General features: G+C 34.3%; 1 protein-coding gene across 1 annotated transcript; it reads left to right on the forward strand.

Annotated features, from left to right (window-relative positions):
* Nucleotides 1–8,760: 8,760 nt before the first annotated feature.
* LOC107489091 (glutathione S-transferase U18) lies at nt 8,761–11,926 on the forward strand. The gene is made up of 2 exons (XM_016109866.3): nt 8,761–9,150; nt 11,428–11,926. Exons 1-2 carry the CDS (start codon nt 8,827–8,829, stop codon nt 11,812–11,814), a joined length of 711 nt encoding a protein of 236 aa, XP_015965352.1. The 5' UTR covers nt 8,761–8,826; the 3' UTR covers nt 11,815–11,926.
* Nucleotides 11,927–20,485: the final 8,559 nt, after the last annotated feature.

A 20,485-nucleotide genomic window follows, 5' to 3' on the forward strand; every position in this document is an offset into this window, starting at 1 on the left:
TATGTTTTAAGATAATAATAATAATACTGTTTAATTATTGTTCCTAATTTTTTTTGAATAAATTATTATATGATATTATTTAGAATTTAATAATTATTATTTTTCTCTTTACAGTTTATCAGGAATTTGTTGTCCAGAAAATTGAGTCCGACAGATACTTTTAACGAGGTAGCTGCAGCGGCATTGTAATTCACTGGGTTTCAACACCTTTCGCAAGTAGGCAAAATGAGAGGTCATTCTTCACTACTGAGTGCTTTGGTGGAACGCTGGAAGCCGGAGACTCACACATTTCATCTTTCAGTTGGTGAAGTGACGGTGAAGCTGGAAGATGTGAGCTATATTCTTGGTCTCCCGATTAATGGGGAGCCCATTACGGGTAGATCAGACCGTAGTCACCAATTTTTTGTGGAGAACTGTATTGCGTGTTTTGGTCGGGAGCCCGGTCCGCAAGATCACGTGTTGGAGAAAGTAAATATTGCTTGGGTCCGGCGGCAGAGACACCGAGCCGTAAGATACTCAGGAGTCTCTTGAGCGGTACGTCTGGACGCGCATTTTCTGCGTCAACAATCTATATCCCCGAGCTCATCAACATTGACTTCCTTGCCAACCGCGCCCAATTCTAACTGCTGTTCAAACACAACGTACAGCTCTATCATCGGCCGTGAAATCGAGTTTGTTGATAAATACACAACATCTGTTGCATATTGACATCGTCAGTGATGGGCATTATTTGAAACTGTATTAGCCCACCAAATATTTGTATAGGACTTTTGTATAAAAGGTTGCTCACTCTTTTCAAAATGTGGCTTTGAATGTTATTACAAAGCCCATTTTGCAACTCAACAAAATTTATGGTACATGGAATAGCAAATGACAACGGACATTCACAAACAAAAGTCACTCCTTTATGTGTGTTTGGTATAACCTCACCTTATAATATACTCACAAATTTGCAATATTTTCCATAACTTTAATCTCACCTAATCCGATTTTTTGACACAGCTAACTGCTAAAAAAACTAGGAACTACAATATATGTGCAAGAAAGAAAAATAGAATGAGTAGAAGTGGAGTTAGGCAAGCTGAATGAGCGTCTTGCTTCGTATTTATAGGCCGGACTCTTAGTTAAAATATATTATTTTTAACAAAACATAACATGCGTTTTTAGTTTTTCAAAAAAAAAAAGTTAACGGCCCATAAAACGCATCCTGCATTTTGACTATTCTATGAAAAAAGCTGACATACAAAAGTAAAACGCAAGATGCGTTTTGTTACTTCAAAAAAAATTTTTAATACCTACAGCAAAATGTAAACTATGGCAGAAATTAATTTATAAATGGATAACACAATGTGAAGTGCAGATAAATAGATGCATGGTGTGATGTCCACAAATGTGGACCTATGAAGATCAGAGACCTGCAAAACGCAGGTAACGTTTTGTAGGTGTTGGAATAAAAAAAAATGCAGGCCTTGTAAAACGCAGGCTGCTATTGGTGAGGGAAGGGAACCAGCAAACGAAACGTGCCCTGCATGCCAACAGGAGCAGAGCTTGACCAATTTCGGACTACGCAAAACGCAGGATGCATTTGTTAGTGAACCAGAACCAAATGCAGGTTCTCAGAGGGGGTTCAGTTGGGTCCTTATAAGCGAGAAATGCAAATTGAAAGGGAAGCAAAGTTATTGAAGCAAAACTAGTTACTGAAGAAATAGTTGAGGGAGAGTGAGGAAGCTGTGAAAGAGCTTGCTGAAGAAGAATAACTACACGGTATAGGAAAAAAATGGTGTGTGATTATACTAAACCAGAAGATCATATTATTGAGTATTTAAATCATCTTCAATTTATAAGTAATTCTTTAATATTTAACAATAAATATATAGATTTATTCGAATTTTATTTATTTGTATTGTAATTAGTAGTATTGAGGTTATTAATATTATTATAACTAATATTATATTATTATTTATTTTTCATTACGATTTAATTTTTTTAATACTGTTATTATATTATTATTGTTATTAATAGACAAATTAATCTCTGTATTGTTAGTGACGTTGTTATTATTATTATTATTATTATTATTATTATTATTATTATTATTATTATTATAATAGTGTACTAAGTTATTATTATTTGTTAGTGATTTGTTGTTATTTTTTATGATAATGATAATAATGCCGTACTAAACGATTTTTTTAAACGATGTTTGTTTAATTAAAAAAACTATTAATTGTTATTGTTATTGTTATTAAAAAAAATCAATATAATAAATAGTTATTATTATTGTTATTATTGTTATATTTGAATAATTATTATTATAAATAGAGTGTTATTATGATTATTTTATAATACTAGTTATTATAGTGAGAATAAGTTATTATTAATTTTTAATAATTAATAATAATGTTTAATAAAAAATAGATAAATATTTATAATTTTTTAATAATTTATTATTACGTTTTAAGATAATAATAATAATAATAATAATAATAATAATAATAATGTTTAGTTGTTGTTGCTATTTTTTTTAACAAATTGTTAACCAATATTATTTAAAATTTAATAATTATCATTTTTTTTTGTAGGCTATCAGAAATTTGTTGTCTAGAAAATTGGATCCGCCAGATACCTTTAACGAGGTAGTTACAGCGACATTGGCATTGACTGAGTTTCAACACATTTTACGAGTAGGCAAAATGAGAGGTCATTCTGCACTACTGAGTGCTTTGGTGGAACGCTGAAGGCCGGAGACTCACACATTCCATCTTCCAGTCGGTGAAGTGACGGTGATGCTGGAAGATGTGAACTATATTCTTGGTCTCCTGATTAATAGGGAGGCCGTTACAGGTAGATCAGATAGCAGCCACCAGCTTTTGGTAGAGAAATGCATTGTGTGTTTTGGTCGGGAGCCCGGTCCAAACGATCACGTGTTCGGGAAGGTTAATATTGCTTGGGTCCGGCGGTGCAGAGACACCGAGCCGTGTGATACTCAGGAGTCTCTCGAGTGGTACGTCTGGGCGCATCTTTTCTGCGTGCTTGGAACAATTGTGTTTCCGGATAAGTCGACCGTTTCACTGAACTCGAAGTTTCTACCGCTACTTCGGGATTTCCACCGGATTTCTGGGTATAGTTGGGAGGCAGCCAGTCTGGCACACCTATATAGATCGTTGTGTCGTGCCTCACGATACAACTGTAAGAAAATGGATGGCCCACTGATACTGTTTTTTTTTTTTTGGGCGTGGAAGCGTATGCCGTTCCTGGCACCTATACCTCGCGATCAACTCGGCGATGTTGGTGTTCCACTAGTGCTTATTATTATTATTATTATTATTATTATTATTCTTATTATTATTATTATTATTATTATTATTATTATTATTATTATGTTCTTCTTATTAATATTGTTATTCTGTTTTCGTTAGGTGGAGTCATTGGCGCCGACATACGAGATATATACGGCAGCCTACTGCGCATTTTAGGTGAGGACTCAACGATATGGGAGTTGACGACGTAAGTTGTACCATTAATGTCCAATGTTTATAGTCAGAAGAATAGTTTCTCTAATCGGCCTCTTGGTAACTATTGTGCAGTTTATATGGCGGCCATATATGGGAGTGGGGATTCCGGATGGTCTCGCTCCCCATATGGTTATGTGCTCCACCCAGTCGCCTCTAGTGTCATTTGAGTGCATAGAGTGGCACCCGACAGACCGGGTCAGACGACAGTTCAGGATGCAGCAGCTACCACCAGGCCCCGCGTTCGACCTTGGTCGTGATCACTACAAGCAGTTGACAGGAGCACAGAACCATGACTGGGGACAGATTTACAGTCAATGGGTTAACAGATAAACATTTGACCGCTATAACACATTGCAGCTAGGCGAGGAGATTATTGACTTTCGTCCTCTCCCAGTGTACTACGGCTGGTACACGTAGCAGTTTGGGATTCACCTGCGACTGTCAGATAGAGTTCCAGGCGAAGAGGTTGGCGCCGATGAACCACAGCAGCAACAGGAAGAACCAGCTGGCCCTCACTAAGAAGTCCCGCCTCATGAGCAACAGGAACATGTATTGTTTTTAATTCCTAGTATTATGATTATTAGGTGTATAAATTGTTATCAGTAATTACTATTAATTGTATTTAATTGATGATTAGGTGCCGGCATATTAGCACCACTATCAAGTCCCGGTGTATGAGCATCAGGTTCAGATGCCGGCATATGTCCAGCAGTTTCAGGACCCGGCATATGCCCAGTAGTGGCTAGCATATCAACAGCAAGCAGCATATATACCGGAACCACAGCCGCCTCAGGCACCTGAGCCCTACATACTACATCTGGTAATTCTCACTTTAGTCCGTTGGGTGGATCTGACACCATCAGCTTCTCTCAAGTCCTGCGAGATACAGATTTTCTCCACCCGATGCCATCGCAGGAGGGGTCTGCTACATCTCATCATTCTGGTGGTCATCGCGCCATTTCAGGTCATGCTAGTGAGTTCGAATTTGATCAGTCAATGGGTCATGTAGATCTGCCCGATCCGTTCGCACCACCACGTGGCCAGTTATTTGATTTGAATGAGTACCCACAGTAGGAAGAAGGAGACTTGGTATACGACTTGCAGCAATGGTATGATCTTGGTGGAGCGAGTGCTCCAGGCATGAGTGGCAGCGGTTTGTATGACACTGGTGGTGCGAGCATGACAGATTTTGGCAGTGGTCCTGACATCGGCAGTGGGCCGGACGCCGGTGTGTCTCAGGGTCATCCGTATAACTTACGGACACAGACTGCGCCTCCGGACAAATACACCCCATCCTTGTATTCGAAGAAGGCGCCGAGGAAGTAGTCTATTGCAGTTGATGTTACTATCAGTGTTGTATTCAGTATTATTATTATGACATATTTAGATGATTATGTTCAGGTATTATTATTATGACATATTTAGCTTTATTTTGGAACGAAAATGTTTATTCTCTAGAAAATTAAATAACGAGGTTAAAAACTTTATTTATCATAAATTGTTAACTAGGTTAAAGTAAATGACGACGTGACAATAAAAGTAACATATGATTGTGAAGTAGTTCATAACAAAATTACATTGAAAAGCTTAACCACTAATGACCTCCAGCGGAGCTTGGACCTGCGCGCTGTGGACATCGGCTACGGCTATGTCCCTCGCGTCCACATATAGTGCACCGGCGAGGACCACGCATCTCACGCAAATCCATCTCATTCAAGTAGCGGGTGGACTTCGCTCTTCCTTTCGTCGCGCGCCTCAATGTCCAGTTGGCGATCACCTTCGCTCCTTCGTATCTATCCCATGTAGATTGGTCACCCATCGGAACAAACTCACCTCTGTACACCTTGCGAATTTCAGACATCTTGTACACATCGTGCACGTACACTTGCCAATCGAGACCTGGAAATGGCCACAGTCATAGTGTCATTGCGCAAGGTTGACAGTGTAAATGGTACCATCTTGAATTTTGCGAACCTCAAACATCTTGTTGCACCCATCGAACCGGTTGACCACAACGTTTCCTGCACGTCGGAAGCTTTCTTCAACTCTCTTCGTTGCGAACTCTGAATATGTGAATCCGTTGCAGAGACGCTCATAAGCCTCGGTACTCTTCCGAGTGAACAACTTATTTAGCCGATAGAAAGTTGGCCGGACCAGGGCAGTCACAGGAAGGTTGCGTGCACCCTTCAGGACAGAATTTATGTACTCTACCAAGTTTGTCGTCATATGTTCCCAATGATGACCACCATCGAATGCCAACACCCATCTCTCAACACCGATCTCATCGCACCATTGAGTATATGCCTCACCCTGCTCTTTAAGCATTTAGTAGTTTTTGTTGTACTCCTGCTCCGTCCTAGAATAGCCTGTTAAACAAACCATTTAGTCATAAACAGATGCCACAAATCTACTATGAATAGAACCATAACAGTGAGTAGAAATACCTGTGTTCACCACGAGTTTATGCAAATATGGAGCCTTGAACCTTCTTAAGAAGTTGGAGCCGATGTGCCTGATGCAGTACATGTGCCACACCCTTGGTGGTGACCATGCACCGTTACTGCGAGCTATTGCAGCGTCGATGGAGGTATGGCAGTCAGAAATAATACCCACACCATCAATGGTAACAACATATCTCCGCAAATTCGTTAGGAAAAACTCCCATGCGTCTACCGCCTCGCCCTCGACTATGGCAAAAGCAATAGGCACAATGTTTTGATTCTCATCTTGTGCAACCGCTATCAGAAATGTACCTTTATATTTTCCATATAGGTGCGTGCCATCAACTTGCACCAGCGGCTTGCAGTGTCTAAATGCTACAATACATAGATAAAAGCTCCAAAAAACGCGATGCAGAACTCTTACACCTTGAACCTCCTCAGTCTCAAGGTAAACGGGGAGTGTTTTGATTTGAACACGAGGCCTTGGCATTTTAACCGTCATTGCTTTCAACCATACTGCTGGTAAGAAACTTCCCAATCATCGATAACCTTGGCAACAGCTTTCTGCTTTGCCAACCAAGCCTTGCGGTAACTGACCGTGTAGTTGAACTTGGATTGAACTTCTGCAATTACAGACTTCACCTTTATCGAGGGGTTTGATTCGACCAACGGGCTAATGGCATCTACAATTGTGTCCGAGTCCAACTTGGCATGATCTTGCGATATCGTTCCCACGGTGCACGTGTGCTTGCCATTGTATCTCCTGATCTCCCAACAAGCTTTCTTTCGAATCAAGCTAGCCCGGATAAGCCAATCGCACCCTGCACCAAACCCCTTGCATTTCACATAGAATGTCTGTGGCTCAAACTCATACACAGTGAAATCAACTCCTCTAGGGATAGTGTAGCTTTTGATTGCAAATATCACCGACTCTCTCGATCCAAATTTCATTCCAACACTAAACTCGCCATCTTCCGCCGCAGTGTTGCCTTCACCTACGACATGCGCACCACCATCAATCAGACAAGGCATATAAAATAAACACTGTAGGAAACTTGAGTTAATAATCATAACATACCCGTATTCGCATACTCAGGAAATTACGGGTCATGCATAGCTTCGAGATCTAGAGTCCGCATAAAAGATGGAACACCAAACAGGTGCTGGCTTATAATCGCATTCGCTTGATTTTGCACCTCCGGATTGCCTGCCAAGTCTCCGTCATTGTTTTCGTCATCGACTTCATAGTTAACTTCGAACTCCTCTTCACTGTCATTATTATCTTCTTCCCAATCTATATCCCCGAGCTCATCAACATTGACCTCCTCGCCGACCACGCCCGACCCTGACTGCTGTTCAAACTCAACGTACAACTCTATCATTGGCACGTGAAATGGGGTTTGTTGATAAATACAGAACATTTGCTGCATAATGGCATCGTCAGTGATGGGCATTAATTGAAACTGTATTAGCCCACCAAATACTTGCACAGGACTTCTGTATAAAAGGTTGCTCACCCTTTTTAAAATGTGGCTTTGAATGTTATTACAAAGCCCATTTTGCAACTCGACAAAGCTCATGGTACATGGAATAGCAAATGACAACGGATATTCACAAACAAAAGTCACTCCTTCATGTGTGTTTGGTATAACTTCACCGTTATAATATACTCGCAAATTTACAATATTTTCCATAACTTCAACCTCACATACTCTGATTTTTTTGACACACCTAACTGCAAAAAAAACTAACAATTACAACATATGTATTCGAAAGAAGAGAATGATGGGTAGAATGGGAGTGAGGCCGTTTGGGTGAGGAGTGTTTCGTATTTATAGGCAGGACTCTTTATTAAAATATTTTTTTCAAAAAAACGCAACCTGCGTTTTTCAAAAAGTAATCTGACAACGTGAAAAACGCAGCCTGCATTTTGTGTTTCCCAAAAAAACGCTGGCCCTTAACACAACGCAGATTGCATTTTGTTATTACGAAAAAAACATTTAGCCCAACACAAAACGCAGGCCACGTTTGGATTAAAACAAATAAAAAAAATTTAAAAAGCCTGTACCAAGCAAAATGCAGCCCACATTTGTTTCTTTTCTTGAACAAAAAAAAAAAAAAAACACCTAACATCATAGCAGAAAAAAATTCCTCCATGCGTCCATTTAGTTGGATAACATCAAGCTTTGTTCCATATAAAAAAATGAGCCTTACTATGATTGGGCTTAAAAAAAATTAAAAATCTTTGAAGGATCAAAACGCAATCTACGTTTGTCTATTTTTTTCAACAAAAAAAAAATTGAAAACAAAACTAAAACGTAACCTACTTTTTACCAAATACTGTAGCAGTTTTTTTTCATGCATCCATTTCATTGGACAACACTAATACCAAATCCATATTGAAAAAACTGAGCCACTAAATTAATTTCACATATATAAACTTGGCTTTTACTTGACTTTTATATATTAATATCTGTTGAAGTTTCTTCACATACTACTTGACTTTTACTTTTTAAAAGTAATAACAATATTCTTCAAAAATAATAACATAAATCACATAAATAAAATGAATTTGTCTTGATATTATCTGAGTGTCCTAAATTAAATTAAATTATATTTTTCGCTTTTATCCTTAAAAAAAAATTGTACAAAACATTATTAAATTTCTCGGAAAACATTATTATTCACATGTCACAAGCGGACACCAAAAACAAAAAGATACATGTCACAAGTTTGGACCACAAATGTCTCATCTCTTTCATTAATTTGTTTCCATACAGAAGCGTCTACCATAAATATACACTTGGTGCTTTGCTTGATTAGTGTAAGTGGTAACCTATATAGTAGATATCAGAGTTTCAATAATAGTGATGGCAGCAAAAAGCAGTGACTTGAAGCTTTTGGGTGGATGGTTCAGTCCATTTGCCTCGAGGGTGAAGATTGCACTTAACATCAAAGGATTGGAATATAAGAACATTGAAGAGGACTTGAACTCCAAAAGTGATTTTCTTCTTCGTTCCAATCCCGTGCACAAGAAAATCCCAGTTCTAATTCATGGTGACAAACCCATATGTGAATCCTTAGTCATAGTTCAATATATTGACGAGGTTTGGTCCAATGGTCCTTCTATTCTTCCTCGAGATGCTTATGACAGAACAATTGCTAGATTTTGGGGTTCATACATTGACGATAAGGTATGCTTTATTTTGTTTTATTCTATTTATTATTTATTTTATATTCAACAAGCATGACCAGTGACGAATCCAGAAAATTTTGGTAGTGGGGACAAAATTTATATAACATTATAATTATTTTTATAATAAAAATAATATATGTATATAAAAAATTAAATATTAAATTATTTATTAATTATTATATATCTGTGTATAAATATATGTATTGTTTAACTTATTTTTAATGTGTATTTTATATTTTAATAATCATTCTAAGTTTTAACGAATTTCTAATATAAAATTTTTAAATTAACGATTAAGTACCAAAAGTTGAGTAAAAATTTATTTAATGGGGGCAAATAAATATTATTATCATATACTACTCAAAAAAATTCCAAATTGTAGTGGGGGGCGCTTGCCCCCACAACAATGTATGTAGAACCGTCCCTGGGCATGACCCCTAATTTTTCTAGTATATTCGAAGGGTATGTATTGTATGGAAATTTTTTTAGATATTTTAAGAATATTAATATTATTTATAATTTTAATCGCTAATTTTAATTATAAAATATAAATCATTCACATTAACTACTAGAATTATTGCAACACTAATATTTCTGAAGTTATTGAAATTCTTCTCTTAGTATTTATTTCTTTCTCTTGATAAATGACAATTGTATTGAGGAACAGATGTTGACGTTGACGAGAAGATGGTGTGGTGGAGATATCAAGAGAAGGAAAAAAATATTAGATGATGAAGGGTGGATTAGGAAAAAAATATTTTGACCAATTGTGATTACCAAAAAATTTAATAAAAGAAAAAAAAATTGAGCGTTATTATAAATATTATATGTAAATTCAAATCAAATTAAACATTTAAGCATATTTTTAAAATTTTTCGAGAGAAAAAATAATTATACTTGACTATGTATAGCAAATCAAAGGCCTATATTTGCATTTTTAATATGTAGGTAGTTGTTTCAAATTAAAATTCTAAAAGAAAAAAAGATATAAAAAAAGTTAAAACAGAAGATCACTAAAAGATAGAATCGGAGTCTCTTTGTGATACAAAATTAATAAGTGGACATATAAATAAACTATAATATCGTTGGCCTGTATTGGTAGGTATATATTATGATGAAGAGAAAAAAAATAATGAAATGACGAAGATTCTCTTTGACAGTAATTAAATGTTAATTTAAAAAATATGTTATTTTATTTTTATAATTTTTTAAAGCAAATTATACCTTCTTTTTTTTTCGTACAAAAATTTCTTTATCATAGAATTGTCTATATTTGTATATATTATTTATATATTTTCAAAATAAAGTAATCTATCAATGACTGAAATAATTAAAAGTATCATAGTACAATAATCAACATTATCTTGATAAAATAATCAAATGCTTTACCGTATCATAATTAATTTTTTAAATACACACAAAAAATACATTCCTTTATACGGTGGCATAGGATGATTGTATGTTACTATAAATTAAAGAGTGGTTGTTTTGTGTCCATATTAACATTTAATTATGGTGAAAACTCAGGTGAAGTCGACTTCACGTGAAGTTGATATCTGAGAGCTGTTAGATGAAAATTTAGTCAAATCAGTCAAATTATCTAATGACTCTCAAGTATCAACATCACATGAAATCGACTGCACCTAAGTTTCCACCTTTAATTATACACTAAATGTTAGATTTGTCACTTACAACAAGTTTGATTATTATACTGTATCAGTTTTGTTTATCTTACTGATTTAATTACTTAATTTAAGAAATATTAGAAATATATATACATAACTATATGATAATAATTAATTTAGTGATTTGTTTTTAGTATTCGTAGAACATTTTGTTTTATCACAAGTATAGATAGTACAAAATCCAAAGATTAATTTTCAAATTGATTATTTGTGAGTAAGAAATATACAATTACATAATGACTGATTTAATAATTGATAATTTTAATTTCAAATTGATTATTTGTGAGTATTTTTGTTTATCATAAGTATAATAAATAGTTCAAGATTTAAAATATTCAATTTCCAGGTTGATTTGCGAGTTGGATATCATTAAATTTATTATTCCTAAAACTATAAATCAATGAAAACTTTTTTCCTGCATTATTTATCTTGGATTTGAACCAACACTAACTAATTCCTCATTTTTCTCCACCGAAAATGTTGTACCTTAGCATTTCTCCAAATCAAAATCACAATAAAATGTACAAAAACAACGTAAATTCTTGGCTTTCAATCAATTTCTTTATGCATTTAAATTTGGGTGTACGTAGTTCTTGGTTTGCATGAAGAACATTCTAATGGCCGCTGGAGATGAAGAGGAAAAGAAGCGACACTTGGAGCAATTGGAGGAAGAAGTGCTTGTGACGTTGGAAGAGGCATTCAACAAATGCAGTGAAGGAAAGTCCTTCTTTGGAGGGAACAAGATTGGATTCATTGACATTGCCTTTGGGAGCTTCTTGCCTTTTCTACGTGTGTTCGAAGAGATGAATGGAAGGAAGATCCTCGTTGCCGACAAGTTTCCAGAACTGGTGAATTGGGCTACAAATTTTGTTGAGTATTCCACTGTGACTGGAACTCTTCCTGAGATTGACAAGCTTGTTTTGTTTACTACGGCTCTTCAAGAAAAATGGGCTGCTGCTAAAGTTGCTGCCAAGTAAAATAATGTTATTGGAATGATGTTATGAGATTTTGGAGTTTTCTTTTCTCTTTGGTTTGAATATTATGTTTCTTTGATGGCTCTTTTTTAATCTATTTATTTATTGTGTCACATGATTTTGCTTGTGTGATAACACTAGCATTATGGTACTTCAACATTCAATAAAATTCATATTACAGTGAACTATATCAATAAAATTCATATTATGGTACTAGTGCCACACACGGTTTTTTTTAAATGTTTCTTTTTTTTAGTTTTCGGATGTATTTTTTATATGTTTTAGATATTTCTTTTTCTTATGTTTTGAATGGATTTTTTTTAGGTTTTTTAATAATTTTTTAATAATTTTAAATGTTTTTTTATTTTTTTATTTTTTTTACCAATATTTTTTTGTGTCATTCTGTTAGATTTTGAATTTTTTTTAAATGATTTTGGATATTTTTTTGTTAGATTTTGGATTCTTTTTTGTTATATGTTTCGAATATTTTTTTTATTAGGTTTTGGATATTCATTTTATAATAATTTTGGATGTTTGTTTTTATTTGGTTTTAGATATATTTTTTTTTAAATTTTGGATGTTTATTTTCAGTTAATTTTGAATTTTTCTCATAATAATTTGAACATGTTTCATCCAAAGAAAAAATTAAAAAAAGTCTAATTCGGCTTATTTAATTTTTTATTTTTTTAATAACTTCCTTTTTTATTAGTTGATTGCACTCCTAATTAATTACTTAATAAAGTTAATATGAAATTAAAAAAAGAATAATTTGTGGATATCCACATTTTGAAGAGTTGAATCATATATATAGGATACCAATATAAGCAAATAATGAGTATATATGGTACCAATTTTATTGTAAACTAATATTTTTGTCCATATAATATTATAGAATTGTAAGTTTTTTAAATAAATTATATTTTAATATTTAATTTTTATTATAAAAATAATAACATCTAATATTCTTATAATAAATATTATAAATTTGATCAAATTACAAAAAAAATGTTATATAGTGTTGTCAAGATGTAAATCATGTGTGAACTTAATCTGCAAGACCCAAACTTTTTGAAATTAAATGAAGAATTAGTTTTAATATATTTTAATGGGTCAAAGTTCGATTTTCAAAAATTATTTTATTAAAGGTAATTAAACCAAGTTTTGATAAATTGATTTTGAAATAAATTAAAATATTTATCTAATTTTATAATTATTGAGTATTTTTTATTTATAATTTAAAATTTTAAAAATTTAAAAATAATGAGATTTTTACTATTTAGATTTGAATAATGAGAATTTTAGTTTAATTTTATGAATTGAAAATAAATTAATTTATTTATCTCTAATTTTAAATTAGAATACTCAATTAAAAATAATCTACAAGTTGACGAATAAATAGTATTTTTTAAAAATAAATAAATTATATTATATTTCATTTTCAATTACTACTCTACTTCCAATTTTATTGAAAATACCTACATTAACCCAAAAGTTCCCAAATCAATTCCTAACCCTAATTTACAAACAAAAACACTAACCCTAACGGTAAAATCCACAAAATTAATAAGTAATTAGCCAATAAACTAATAATTAATTTTAGAGATTAATATGAATTTTATAGTTTAATGGGACAAAGCTTGTTAAAATAAGAATTTTGACACAAATTTTAAAAAATTTAACCCAAAATTAAATCGAAGGAATCGAACTGAACAAATCGAGCCCAAAATGGGCCCAAAGGCCCAACACAACTCATTTAACCGAATGAGCTCAGCTCATTCTTCCTCCTTGTTGTTTCACGCTGGAGAATCATAAGGGGAAAGAAGGAGGAGTTCAAACCCTTGGCTTGGATTCAACTCACCATAACTTTTCGCTTCGAGGTCCGACCGCCACACCGTTTGCGGCCACGCGTCTGCGGCGACGAGCTCTACAAAACCCGGTAAGAAATTTGATAAGAAATTCACATTCTCAGTTTCAACTCTCTCTTCCCCAATTTCGAAAACTTTATATTTTGGGTATTGAGATTTTTGGTTAATTTGATCTTTAGGGTCAGGTTAACTTGAGGAACTAGCGAGATTTTGTTTGATTAACGCTCAAGCAAGGTAAGGATCTTCAAACCCTAGTGAATCCCTTAATGAATTGTGATTAAGAATTAAGTTGGTGTATTTGAATGTGGTGATGTGTATTAGGTAGTGTATATATATGAATTGGAACACGTTTGTGGAATTGGAAGCTTGAGGGGATCGAAGCTTTGGGTGCTGTATTTTGGTGGTGGAGACTTGGACTTTGCCTTATTGAATTGTCTTTAGGTTATACGAGAAAATCGGACAAAGTATGATTTTGATTTCTTGTATTTAATATATAATGTCTTGTGAAAACTTAGGCTAGATGACCATAGGTTAGGTGTGAATGCATGAAGATGTTAAGTGCTTAGTATTCTTGATGATAATTGATAATTGTTGAAATATGTTGAGTATTGGCTTGGTGATTTGTGTTGGCAATGGAAATTGAATGCTAAATAATGGTTTAACGAGGATTGTCAAAGTGATAATAATGAATATGTATAGGTGATAGAGTGTTGATGAACTTGATTGGTAGTTAGTTGACCATGTATGTGTGTGATTTGATGAGGCATGAAAAATTCATTGTTTTGGTGGTATGGATATAGTTGATATGGTAAGAAGGTTAATGAGTGATGGCTTTGATGATAATCGTTGATGTGGATTGAGTATCTGTTTGGTGATTATTGTTTATGATGAAAATAGGATACTAAGTGATGAGTTAATGATGATTGACAAGGTGATATGAATGAATATGAGTAGGTGGTGATATATTGATGATCTTGTTGGTATAGTTGAGGTATTTATGTATAAAATTTGTTTAAAATTGAGGTATGATTGTTTGTGGTAGGAGGTGGAGAATATGGTGCTGTAAATGGTATGTTGTGGCGTTATTTGTATGAGTGGCATGTTGGTATTGAGTTTGATTTTGGTGAAAATATAGGTTTATGAACCTTTTTAAAAATTTGATTTTTGGTCGAACTTCGGTAAGCCATAACTCTGCTTCTAAACTTCCAAATTGTTTCAAATTGGCTTTCATAAGAAAATTAGGTTCATGAAGTTTATGCCGTTTGAAGAACGGATGAAAAATGTTTTAAAACAAGAAAGTTATGCGCGTTGAAAGTTCGGTATGTAAAGCTGAAATTATGCAGACTTAACCACTTTTGACTGTTCTGCACTGCATGTGTACGCATACCCCTCTATAGGCAAAGGGTCGTCTCTGTTTGGCATGTATGCGTACGCATCATGGGCAAAAATAGACCTTTGCGTACGCGAGAACGAAAAAACGCACGCCCACGCGTACCCACGCGTACGCGTAGTCCCTGTTTCAGCAAACATAAATTTTGTGTTTTAAAGCTTAATTTCAAACCTCTAAACTTCTATTTTCACCCTTTTAACCCTAGATCTTAATAATAGGTCTAATAATAAGATGAAGCTAGGAAACGCTAGTAACTTGAGGGTGAAGTAAGATTTTTTTAAATGATAAACTATGTACAAAAATGCAATGATATAAGGTGTATGTGTGAGACCATGGCTATAAAGAATGAATTTAAAGGAATAATGATGATTAATTTTGGGAATAAATGGACATGAAGATGATATTGATGTGTTGGATGCGGGGAAGGCGGTAAGGCGCTAATTCTTTGATCTTTTTTTTCCCACATTCTTTGTGTTTGTGTTTTGTGAGATGTCGAAAAGGCAGTAAGGCGCTAATTCCTCAATTCATTCTCCCGCATTTATTGTGATTGTGTTTTGTGGGATGTGAGGAAGGTGATAGGGCACTAATCCCCCGACATATTCCTTCACATTCTTTCTCTCTGTGACTGCAAGGTGGTAGGGCACTGATCCCTCGATCAATATGGCACGGCCTCACTAGGGAAAGGTAGTAGGGCACTAATCACCCGATTTATTCCCCTTGGTGTATTCCTCCAGGAGAAGGTGGTAGGGCAGTAATCCCCAATTTTATGCCTCTTGGAGATGTGCAGTCGAGAGTCGGTATTCGGGTTAGCTACCGGATGTGTCTGGTTCTGGCAGTTAACCGACACGTGAGCTCATGACTAGTAGAAAAGGAATGCATCATGTGCATTTGTATGCTTCGTTTGAGTGTGCATTGTCTTGGCTTGCTTAATTATTTATTCATGTTAATTGCTAATTGCCTACTTGTTATCTATGCTTTCTGTAAATACTTGACTTGTCTATTTTGCTTGTCTGTGCACCTGAGTTGGAGGATTGGAGGAAAGGCGGAGAGTTTGAGGGTTATAGTATGGCTTGAGTTAAGTTTAGAACCTTAGAGGGCCACCCTGTTTATGGTTTTCGGTTGTAAATCTTTAAGTTTTATAATTTGAGTGTCGGCATTCTAGGATTGTCTCTGACTTTCTTGAAACCTTATATCTTATGTATGTGGCACCATTACCATGTTGAGAATCCCCGGTTCTCATCTCATACGATGTTGTTGTTTTTCAGATGCAGGTTGAGATGCACCTCGCTAGGCGTCTGGAGTTCTTTGCAGCAAAGTGGGCTTTTAGGATTTTATATTCTGTTCTATTTTGTTATAATTATATGCATAGACTCTCCTTATGTATGTATGTTTTACTTTTGCACCTCATAGAGGTTTATGGAGAACCAGGGTTATTTTTATGTATTTTGGGTTATGAATATCTATATGTATGTATGTACATATTCTCCGGCCAGCCTTAGCTTTGTAGGCTGAGTTAGGAGCTTGCTTAAGTTGTACCCTTGACATTTTACTCTCTTTTTTATACATATATATGTATGCTTTAATTTTCTTCACTCGCAAGTCACGTTATCCCAGAGTGCTGCGTTTTTAATATTTGCAATTTTTGCTTTACCTTTTCTTCAATGCTCCTCGTATATTATATTCTTCCAATTATTTTAAAGGTTGTGGCGCCTCGCCACCTCTGTTTTATATCCTAGCTGCAAAGCTATGTGTGGTAGGGTGTTACACTAACACCCCCTACCCTCAGCAACCACCACCCATAATTTTTCCTTCAACGTCACACACACACACACACACACACACACACACACACACACAACCAGGGCCTAGTGTTGCCACTGCCGTCGTCCATATCACATGTGAGAGAGAGACCGGCGAAGAATAAGCGAGCCAGGATACTGCCGTCACCATGCGTCGCTGTTGGGAGTCAGAATGCGAGGAAGAGAGGGGATGTGAGCCAACTACATGCGCAAGAGGGGTCAAAGGAGACGCCTCCGTGCTACACGAAGCCACCGCCATCATTGTCCTTATCCGAGCCGTCGCCATTGCTGCCATCTTTCACCGCCATCGAGCTTGGTTGCGAATGGGAGAGAGAACAGGGAGCTTTGTGGGAGCTCCATCACTGCTTAGTTGCCACCGTCGCTGTGGGTTGCATCGCCGAGCCTCTGTCGCTGAAAAATGGCGTTGTCATTGCTGGGATCCACTGCTGAGTCAGCTTCGGAGTTGATGCTACTTTGTTCTGCTATTATCGTAAGTGAATTTTATTCCGGAACCTCGTAGTTAGTATTCGATTATAGCTTGTTAAAGAATTTGAGATATTTGATGTTGCAGGATTGAGTACCGTTAATTCCATGCTGCGTTGTGGCTATTGCTGCTGCAGGAGATGGATAGTTTTGAGGCCGCTGCTGCGAAATAAGGATAGAAACGGAGTTTGTCGCGTAGTTGAATCACGATCGAGGTAGGAATTTTTTTAAACTCGTTTTAATTACAAGAATTATTACAAGTATGTCAATGAAAATATTTATAATTATGATTACATAAGTCTTATGGATTGAACTGGATTATTTTTTATTGATATAATTGTTTGTTTAATTGATTTACTAATTGATTTAGAATATTTAAGTTGTTGTTGAAGTGTCATTATATTTGTTGTGGAACTGAGATATAATGAGTATTTGATTAGATTTGAGTCATTGAAATTTCTAATTTATTGATTGATTAAAAATGTTGGATATTTTGGTTGTTGATTGATTTTATCGAATTGGTGGTGGTGAATTGGTTTTCTTGATTTGTTGGAAAATGATTCGATATTTGGATTGATTTGATTTTGAAATGGTTTGACATTGAAAATAGTTTGATATTTGAAAATGTGAATCGTGTTTTATTAAAAAATAACTTGGTTTTGAACCCACTAGAAAGGGTTGAAAAATGTTTTAGATGAAATCCGTAAAGGGCGGCAAAGTCCAAATGCTGCCAAAATTTTCATAAGTTTAGATTAAGCTAATAATGAAAAAAATCAGATTTTTTTTTACTTTAGTTTGGTTAATTAAGAAAATGGGTATTTAGGGGTAAATGAAATTCGTGATTGTTTTGAAAACTTGGTTAAATGAAAAAGAATTTTACTTGGTTTTTAAGAACCATGAAAAAGACTTTGTTTATGGAACGTTCTTAAAATTTTAAGAAAATTGTTTAAAAATAAAAATGATTATATAATTTTAATTAAGATTTTGGTTTGTAAACATGATGATTTTTGGGTCTTAGGTTGTTTTTAAAGTTGAGATAAGGGACTTAGTTTAAAGTATTATTTGAAAAATTTAGATTAAAAAATTATTTTATTTGAATTTGCTTTTGATGGAGCAAAATAATTTCTGATTCATCTTAGGAATATTTTAAACTTAGAAAAGAAATTGAATTCGGCTTTGGGAACTTGTTTTAAATAAAGGTGATTTTAGGTCCTTGGTTAAAATTGAAAGTGACTTGTTTTAAATAAAGGTGATTTTAGGTCCTTGGTTAAAATTGAAAGTGAGTTCTATACAATTAAATCTAATTTAAGAGTTATGATTTTAGGAATTTCAAATTTGCATTCTAAAGAAAATGAAATCGGTTTTTGCTTCTCTAAAATTTAGAGACTTTGCCGTAGAATTTAGTTTAATAAATCTTGATTTAAGGTAATTTAATCTAATTTAATAACTTATTTTGGCTTGGATTAATTTTAAGAAAAGAATTATATTTTGGGACTGATGAATCCATATTTAACAATAAATTTTGCATTGATTTGAGTGGATTTCATCATATGAACCCATATTTATTCACATAAATAGCATGCTTTTGAGTTTCCCTCCTAAATTATGCTTGATTACGAAAACATGCTCTTTTGTGCTTAATTTAATCAATTTTATCCCACTTTCATCCCATTCGATACCTTGATGGTTTTGATGAGTGATTTCAGGTATAATAGGTTAGAATAACTTGATGAAAGTGGAGGAGAAGCATGCAAGAGGGAGAAAACATGAAGTAATAAAAGGAAAAGCACACACTAGCGTGTGCGTACGCACAAGTCTCTATGCGTACGCACAAGAAGAAATGTAGCACGTGTGCGTACGCACACATCTGTGCGCACAAGTTGGCGCATGTGACTCACTTAATGCAAATCGCTGGGGGCAATTTTTGGGCCTCCAGAGCCAGTTTTGGGACTTTCTTAAGCTGATTGATGCTATATCAAAGGGCCATCATTCCATGTGAAAGAGGGGGAGCAATTAGGGTTAGTTTAGCATCATGTAGGTCATTTTCTAAAGAGAGAAGCTCCCCCTTCTCTCTAGAAATTAGGGTTTTTAGTTTAATTTCCTTGTAGTTTCTCTTTTTAATTCTTGTTTTCATCTAGTTTCTTCTTCCTTTCTTTGTTCTATTGCCTTAATTTTTTTAGGTTATCTTGTTAATTTCTCATTTTGATTACTCTTTATGTTTATGAGCACTCTTGTCATTTTAATTTCTATTTAATGTAATTTATGTTTTCATGTTAATTGTTGCTTCCATTAATTGTTATTATTATTTTCTTGCTTGTGGTAGCTTTAGAATTTAATTTCATTGCAATTTAATTTGATTTTATTTTTATGTACACCAAGTGTTTGACAAAATGCTTGGCTTAATTTTAGCCTAGTTTTTCACACTCTTGGTTGGAAAATTGGGTAATTTGGTGAACTTGAGTGGTGGATGTCCATTCCACATTGTGTGAGGATTTTTAATTGATTTGGTTTCCACTAACTCTAAGCCTCCCATTAATAGAGTTGGCTATGACTTGTGAATTGGAATCAATTATACTCTTTTGAATAATTCTCGATGTTAGGATTGACTAATTGGGATTAATTCCATACAATTACCATGTTTGTGGTCCACAATTAGGACATGAATCTCTAATTCCCCAATTCTTGCCAAGAGTCCTTTTTAGCATAGTCGTCAGAACCGAACCAGTGATCGAACTGGTCAGGTTACTGGGTCACTGGGTTATTGGTTCAACCGGTGGGTCACTGGTTGAATCGGTTGACTCGGTCCTATGTAAATAAAAATAAAAAATAATTAAAAATTAAAAATTAAAATTTAAAATACATATTTTCACTAACATTTTAAGAATTTCAAGCTATTTTAAAATAATATGGAACAAGAACAATAAATATTTTATTATTTTTACTCTATTATAGATATTTTTATTTTGTTTATAAGTGAGTTTATAATTGTTGTTAAATAAAAATATAATTAATTTAAGAATGAGTGAGTTTATAACTAAAATTAAAATAAATTAAATAAAAGTAAATTATATGATGAAACTCATGAAAGATATTTATATATATTTAAATTTGCATAAATTTTAATAAAAACAACAGTA

The sequence above is a fragment of the Arachis duranensis genome, chromosome 5, assembly GCF_000817695.3.
Source record: "Arachis duranensis cultivar V14167 chromosome 5, aradu.V14167.gnm2.J7QH, whole genome shotgun sequence".
Taxonomy (NCBI): domain Eukaryota; kingdom Viridiplantae; phylum Streptophyta; class Magnoliopsida; order Fabales; family Fabaceae; genus Arachis; species Arachis duranensis.